This window comes from Tupaia chinensis, unplaced genomic scaffold (assembly GCF_000334495.1).
Source record: "Tupaia chinensis unplaced genomic scaffold, TupChi_1.0 Scaffold000528_1, whole genome shotgun sequence".
Taxonomy (NCBI): Eukaryota; Metazoa; Chordata; class Mammalia; order Scandentia; family Tupaiidae; genus Tupaia; species Tupaia belangeri.
In genome coordinates, this window is record NW_006160041.1 from 6,068,607 (window position 1) to 6,077,166 (window position 8,560).

Below are 8,560 nucleotides of genomic sequence, written 5' to 3' on the forward strand. Positions count from 1 at the left end.
CCGAGAGGAGAATGGAGGAGAAGGGATTGCGGCGTGACCATCCCCCCTGGGGGGTGATTTCTTGCTTTCTGTCTCTATGTCTCTCTCTGTCTGTCTGGCGAGCACACGCGCCCTACAGTGAAAAATCTCTCAAAAAAAAAAAAAAATTATACTTATGGTCTCACCCTTGGCTTGCTGAATCTCTGAACACAGCATGTTTGTGTTGGTTTGGTTTGGTTTGTGTGTGTTTTTCATTTTTAATCTGATTTTAGTATCTGCCTGCTTCATAAATATGTTTTGAGAATTGAGATAACCTTCTGGAGAGCAGCTTATCTTGAAAATGCAGATTCTCCGGTCTTGCCATCAGTTGTTCTGGAATGTGTCTCAGTTTGTGTTGTCGGTGATTCTAAGGCTGGTACAGAGAATACCTGGACCATAAACACTGATTTGCAGAGTAGTGACCTGACAAAACATGTGCCTCAACGGTGTCTCCACCACTTAGATCGCTATGGCAGTTTTAAAATAAGGCACCAAAGAGACCAGCGGGTATGGTGGTGGTTAAGACACTCCCACATGGCCAACTGCAATTTGAGTCCTAGCTTCTATAGAACCTGGAGGCTTGAAAATCATGCTAGGCACATGTGTGTGTGTGCCCAAAAATCTCAAGAGGAGAATGGAGGAGAAGGGATTGCAGTGTGCCCATCCCCCCTGGGGGGTGATTTCTCACTTGCACTCTGACTGTCTCTGTTTCCAGTGAGTGCATGTGCCCTATGCTAACCCCCCTCCCCCCCAAAAAATAGAAAAATAAATAAGGCATCAGATTCTTTGGCAATCTTCCCATTAAGCAATCGATTCTGTGTCCTCTGCCTCTGAATTTGCCGGTTCACTCAGAGAAGCCCAAGCTACATGGGGAGGCCACATCAACAGTCCCAGTTAAACTTGGCCTTTGAGTCATTCAGCCCTGGCACTAGAAATGCCAGTAAAAATGGCTGCGGATAATTCCAATCCCCTGCCATTGAGGTACCCCAGCCTTTAGATCATCATAGAACAGAGACAATCCATCCCCACCAAGCCTTCTTCAAATTCATGATCCACAGAAACTATGTTTATAATTTAAAAATTGCTACTTTATGCTACTTGGTTTTGGGCTGCCCTAACTGGAATGGCTACTAACATGTTTTCTGAAGAAATACCCTATTAAAACGCAAACACGGGCCCTATTAAAATGCAAACATGGGTCGGCAGGTGGTGTGTTGGGTAAGAGCTTTGGTCTCCAAATGGCCACCAGGATTCAAATCCTGGATCTGGTGGCTTGCTTTCTTGCTCACTCGCTCTCTCTCTTTCTCACTCACTCTGTCTCTCACTGGTCAAATTAAAATAAATAAAGTTAAATGAAATAATTCTTTCTTTAAAAAATAAAAGCACAGTATTTGAAAGAGTAAACACTTTCAGAAGAACATACACCATCAGTGTACCTAGCAGACAACACAGCAGGGAAAATGAGCCCACAGATGCCCTCTTGTATCACTGGCATGAACACATCACTGGGTAAAGTGACACATATGTTGCTTCCAGAAAATTGGAGGCAGAAAAATGGCCACAACTTCAAGACAAAATGACTAAAGAAAAAGAGCTATCTCAAAAACACAGGTGAGGCAGGAGAACAAAATCCAGCTTCATTTACTTCCCCTTGTGCTGAAGGCTCCAATTCCTCAGACCTCTCACTAACTGCAACATTGTACAGGTATGCTAGTTTCCCAGACATGCCTGTCTAATGTTAAAAAGCACCTGAGATCTTCAGTAACAAGCACCAGGAGTCATTCTCCCTACCAGGAAGTTTGGGAAATGCTTATAGACTATTGTAATAAAAGACTAAACAAAATAGCAAACCCAACACTCCAACCCCAACCCTCTTTCGTAGTTCATCACATCCCACCTATTGTGTATGGATTTTATTTTTTAAATATACATTGTATCATTAAAAAAAAAGAATCATAGTTCTGCAGTGATAATAGAGTTCACACATGGGCATTAGTGTTTGTAGAAAACCAGGAACAGGCTGTGACAGCCTGGAACCTTGAGAATATAAATCCTAGCTAAGTCCAATTACATCAACGTGTAGAGGGAACAATTGTAAATATTGGAATTCACTTGCTAATCAAACACTACTAAGTTTATGAAATATATAAGAATATAAATACCTTTTTAAAGGAATATTTTAGTTGATAAAATGTAAAATAAAAGGGATATTAGTTAGATAGACCTGGTCTCATTCAAGCTATCGATGATGCTTGTAAAAGTGATGGCGTGAGATCTCTGGGACTGAGAAAAGAACAGATAATGTCACTCGAAATGCTAGGAATTCCGTCTACTTTGGCCACAAACACTAATGTCTCCATTGTTCCTCACTTCCACCTCTCTCTTCCCCCATTGTTTTCAGATGTGATTTGAATCTCATTTCAGATTATTAATATAACTATTTGAGTTTCCTTTCCAGAAATAGACTTATAGTCTTCTATAGAAGCTGGGGGGAGGGGCAGTCATTTTCGGTCGTGAATTTATGAGGTACCTGGTTATGGTGCCCAAGGTTTTCATGACACTGATGCTGGTGCACACTAGTGAGCAGCTCATCAGTGCCCAAACCCTCGTTCCCACCGAGACCGACTGCAAGATAGGCTCCTTTGAGCCTGTTCCATTTCATTTCTCTTGCCTCTTGATTCCATTTAATAATAATGTGTCATTTTTCCAGAGTGAAATTGACATCCGTGTCTAATTCCTAGAGTTTGCATAATTGTGACAGACAGGTATCTATGGAAATAGTTTGTATTAATGGATACTGGAATCCCAAGCCAAAAACAAACAAACAAACAACAACAAAAAAAAAAAAAAAAAAAAAAACAGGAGCTCCTGAAGCCAGCAGGTAGTGTAGTGGTTAAGGTACTAGATTTTCACATGGCTGACCATGGTTTGAGTCCTTGACACAGGGGCTTGCAACTCACCAGGTACACGTGCATGCGTGCCCAAAATACCAAGAGGAGAATAGAGAAGGATTGTGGCGTGCTATCTCCCCTGTGGGGGTGATTTCTCACTTTTTCTGTCTGTCTCTGTCTCTCTGGTAAATGCACACACCTTACAGCAAAAATCTCTATAAAAACAAAAAAAGAAGAGGACTTCGTGTAACAAATGGACTGAGAAGCCTCAAATTCCGTATTAGTAGCAGAAAGGAGCATGTCACCTCCGCATTAGCCTCAGGCAAATGAACTAGAAGGCTCTCGCTGCTCACGGCCTCTCCCTTCTGTTCTCTGCCTACCAGGGATGTGTCTTACACCAGTGTCACTGCTCTGCCATCCAAGGGCCTGGAGCACCTGAAGGAATTGATAGCAAGAAACACTTGGACTCTTAAGAAACTTCCACTTTCCTTGAGTTTCCTTCACCTCACACGGGCTGACCTGTCTTATCCAAGTCACTGCTGTGCTTTTAAAAATCAGAAGAAAATCAGAGGGTAAGTGGCAACAGCTTGGAATGAACGATGGAAGACTTTCTTGGAAGTCAAATTAATTTTTTAATTTGGGGAAGAAGGCTCACTGTCTGAAAACCAGGTGGAGAAACAGGAAACCCCATGGGACACAATGGTTTTGTGGGTCCAAGTGATTGAAGATGGAAAATAAGGCCAATGTCACTGGATCACAGTAGGGGCAGGGAGATAATAGGAATTGAAGTAGAAAAGGCAGACATGACCAGACCAGGTAGCATGATGTCGAGGTTACACAGACATGATTCCTGGCCTCCAAACACAACACATAGATACTGCAACTCAGATGAGATGCCACAAGCATCAGGACAGACTCACAAACAACTGGATTGCCTGATCTGTCTGGGCCTTGCACATGTCAGAGTTTCCTGGTTACAGGGTGTCAGCTCTAGAGTCATCTGGGTTTTGGGACCTCAGCTCTGCCAGTTCTTTGCTGTGTTAGCCTAGTTACTTAACCACCCTAAGTCTTGGAGAATAGAGACTGTAATGGTATCATTTATAGGGGTTTTGAAAAAATTAAACAAGAAATTTAATTTAAAAACACCTGGGGGCAGCCAGTAGTATGGTGGTTAAGGTAGCTGGATTCCATATGGCCAATTGTGCGCTTCAAGGCCAGGACACAGTGGCTTGAAAAACATGCTGGCCGCATGTGCATGCCTGGGCCCTCAGTGATGAGACCTCCTGCCCAGCCCATGATGGTTCCCATTCGGCCAGGGATGACGCAGCCAGACAGAGAAGGATGGAGGGAGGCTTCTTTCTGTCAGTTTTATATAAACGTGTTCTACTTCACCAGGAGATCATGGGGCTGTGACTCTGGGTGTTTTCTAACAGCATGTCAAGGAAGACTTTCTCTCCCTTCCTATTAAAAAAAAATTAAAATAAGTAGTTTTGGAGGAGAGACATGAGATCAAAAAGTGCAGTTTTCATTTGTATTGTGAAATGTGAAAATAAAATTGTCAACTGTTTTAGTTTAAAAAAAAGAATTACAACATTTAAAAAATAATAGCTATGATATATATTATTTTAATATCAGACTCTTTGCAAGGCTGCAAAAGAAAGATGGCCCTCTTTTTCTCTCTATGCTTTCTCTGAATCTTGCTCTTACTTACCCTAAGTAGGAATAATATTTTGTATTGTTTCCCCCTTTATGTCTTACAAAACCTTCTATTCTGACTTCATATGTCTCTTATTCAATTCCATTCAACTTCTATATAAATATCTACTTTTTATTCTCATATTAATAGTCAGAAAAAAATCAGGACCTCATCATGAGGGCAGAAGCAAACCGCAAAGTTTATCAGTCGTGCAAAGAAGACCAATATACAACTGAGGAAACTAGAAGTGGGGTGGTGACGGTGGATTCTACACTTACACCAGTAGGAGACCAGAGAAGGGTGCGAGGCTGAAGTAGACCTCAGGGACAGAGTCTATTTCCTTTAGCCTCCAAACCAGTTATAACAATCAGTCCACTGGGCATTTTTAACAACAGCCCAATAACTGAAGCAAAATCCATTCAGCAGCTGAAGCAAATTAAAGAATCCCTATTGTGGTGAGTCTGGTGAGCTGGGGAAGAACTAAATCTTATTTCCATGAGCATGTCTGCATGATAGTGTCCATTTATTTATTTATTCAACAGATGTTTATCGAGTATCCACTATGAGCTTGGGGCTGATGTATTCACAACAGTTCACAGGACAGGCAAGAGCCCCTCTTGCATTTTCTTTGTCTGGTCTAGTAGAGGGAGTAAAGAGAAAAATAGGCAAACGACTAAGAAAATATCAGATATTGCTACAGAGGAAATAAATACAAGAGCAGGACAGTTAGTTTAATATCAGGGAAGGCTCCTCTGAGGAAGGTGCATTTAAGTTTAAAAGTGAATAATGGGGACCAGCAGTTAGCATAATGGCTATGTCGCTGGACTCCCACGTAGTTGACCGCGGTTCGCATCCCGGACCCGGTGGCTTAAAACTCACGTCAGGCACATGTGCGTGCGTGCGTGCATGCCCAAGACGCCGAGAGGAGAATGGGGGCGGTGGCATGGCCATCCCCCCTGAGGGGTGATTTCTCGCTTTCTGTCTCTCTGTCTCTCTCTGTCTGTCTGGTGAGTGCACTCGCCCTATCGCAAAAAAAAAAAAAAAAAAAAAAAAAAAAAAAACCCTCTCCAAGAAAAAAAAAAAAGTGAATAATAGAGGCAGCTTTAAGTTTCTCAGGCAAAGAGAACATGGAGTTACAGAGTTCTGAATAGAAATAATAATAATAATAACCAACATATACATGTCACTTACAATGCCCCAGATGCTGCAAAAAGATAAGCACATCTATCATGTAATAACCCTATTCAAACTGAATCCCATCATTGTCCTTTTTAACAAACGAATAAACCAAGGCTCATAGACCTGCCTATGGTGAAACAGCCAGTAAAGAGTAGAGCCAGGTTCTAATTCAGACTGGCTCCAGCATCCATGCTTCTTTGTCACTGTCATTCTCAATGTGGTGGCAAATAAGAAATAAAAATCAACGTCACTGGATCACAGAAAGGGAGAGCAGGTAACAAGAAATGAGGGAGGAGAGACAGGCCCAACCACGGCATGTAGATGCTTGTAAAATTCTGTACACCACAGCAAGTAGTTGGCATATTTTTTATGTGTGGGGACCATTAGCAGGTTTTAAGCAAGTGGTCACTCATTTCTGTTGCTTTGCAGAATCCTTGAGTCCCTGATGTGCAATGAGAGCAGGATCCAGAGTCTGCGTCAGAGAAAATCTGTGAATGCTTTGCATGGCCCCTTCTACCAGGAATATGAGGAGGATCTAGGGGACGGCAATGTAGGATACAAGGACAATGTCAAGTTCCAGAATTCTCACAGCAACTCTCACTATTATGTCTTCTTTGAAGAACAGGAAGATGAAGTCATTGGTTTTGGCCAGGAGCTCAAAAATCCCCAAGAAGAGACCCTACAGGCTTTTGACAGCTACTATGACTATACTGTGTGTGGCAGCAATGAAGACATGGTGTGTACCCCTAAGTCAGATGAGTTCAACCCCTGCGAAGACATCATGGGCTACAAGTTCCTAAGAATTGTGGTGTGGTTTGTTAGTCTGCTGGCTCTTCTGGGCAATGTCTTTGTCTTGTTTATCCTCCTTACCAGCCACTACAAACTGACGGTCCCACGCTTTCTCATGTGTAACTTGGCCTTTGCGGATTTCTGCATGGGCATGTACCTGCTCCTGATTGCCTCTGTAGACCTCTACACTCACTCTGAGTACTACAACCACGCCATCGACTGGCAGACAGGCCCTGGGTGCAACACAGCTGGCTTCTTCACCGTCTTTGCCAGCGAGCTGTCCGTGTACACGCTGACAGTCATCACCCTGGAGCGCTGGTACGCCATCACCTTTGCTATGCGGCTGGACCGGAAGATCCGCCTCAGGCATGCCTATGCCATCATGGTCGGGGGCTGGGTTTGCTGCTTCCTTCTTGCTCTGCTGCCTTTGGTAGGAATAAGTAGCTATGCCAAGGTTAGCATCTGCCTGCCCATGGACACGGAGACCCCTCTGGCTCTAGCGTATATTGTCCTTGTTTTGTTGCTCAACATAGTTGCCTTCATCATCGTCTGCTCCTGTTATGTGAAGATCTACATCACAGTCCGAAATCCCCAGTACAACTCAGGGGACAAGGACACCAAAATTGCCAAGAGGATGGCTGTGTTGATCTTCACTGACTTCCTGTGCATGGCCCCAATCTCTTTCTATGCTCTGTCAGCACTTATGAACAAGCCTCTCATCACTGTTACCAACTCCAAAATCTTACTGGTTCTATTCTACCCTCTTAACTCCTGTGCCAATCCTTTCCTCTATGCTATCTTCACCAATACCTTCCAGAGGGATGTGTTCATCCTGCTCAGCAAGTTTGGCCTCTGTAAACGCCAGGCTCAGGCATACCGGGGTCAGAGAGTTTCTTCAAAGAACAGCACTGGCTTTCAGGTCCAAAGGGTTACCCAGGACATGAGGCGAAGTCTTCCCAACATGCAGGATGCCTATGAACTGCTTGAAAACTCACATCTAACTCCAAATAAGCCAGGCCAAATCTCAGAAGAGTATAAGCAAACAGTTTTGTAAATTGACCCTATGCTACTCACAATGGTATGGGGATTTGTAAAAGGCTTCTTTCTTGAACATGCATCCTCATCCCATGATTGCTCTCTACCTACAGCTGGTCTAAGCCAACCCTTGTGCAGGGGATGTTTCATGGGACAAGAGTTCATCTCTGGAAAGTGACTGACATGAACCTATTCATTGCCTCCAAGGAGGAGGGCAGATTACTGGCATATCTGAATCTCAAGTGATAGCAAAATAATCTATACTTTCTGATAGACTTGCCTGATGCTACGTCTAGAGATGACACTGCATAAGATATTCAACAATTAGGAACTAAACCATGTCGACATTGATCGACTCACTTTTGCATAATATTTCATAGTAAATGTTTAGCAAGTGGCAAATTCTATTAATTTGACTGATGACCAGAAAAAAATTGGCCCATGTCGGATCAGTTCAACTTCATGTTCCCTGACACAACCAAAGAGAGTTTCAATTCCTTGAAACTGAAAAGTCAAAATTTGCAAGAAATAGCAATTGTGAACCATGAAGGAGGGGGAAAGGCTTGGTTTTGAGGGGTGTTTTGTTTCGTTTGTTTTTCCCTTTAGATTCTGAAACTACTAATCATCTCATCACAAGGATCTACCTGATGTGACCCAGCTGTTATGTGCTGCCTGGAAAAACTGGCAAGATTTCAGCCTATGTGACACAGTAAACAGAATTGCTTTTCTTGACTAGCCTCATAATATAAAAAAAAATGTGAACTTTACAAAGAATTTCTAAGTAGCAACAAGTTGGAATTATGGAAGGAACACACTCAACCACCTGTTGCTTTCTAAAGCAGGTTGGACACCAGTTAACTGTGGTACTTTGGGCAAATCACAGGGCCTCAGAAGTTTGTGGAACTGAAGGGGCTCGAGGGCCTCTTTCACTTTTAAAACTTTGTACTTATCT

At 42.9% G+C, this 8,560-nt stretch overlaps 1 protein-coding gene across 1 annotated transcript in view; it reads left to right on the forward strand.

Annotated features, from left to right (window-relative positions):
• The window catches only part of TSHR (thyroid stimulating hormone receptor), a 166,355-nt gene extending 157,849 nt beyond the window's left edge, over positions 1–8,506 (forward strand). The window contains exons 9-10 of the mRNA XM_006157105.1: positions 3,293–3,481; positions 6,214–8,506. Coding sequence (XP_006157167.1) covers positions 3,293–3,481; positions 6,214–7,627 — 1,603 coding nt within the window. The 3' untranslated portion in view covers positions 7,628–8,506. The remainder of the gene's footprint in view (positions 1–3,292; positions 3,482–6,213) is intronic.
• Positions 8,507–8,560: the final 54 nt, after the last annotated feature.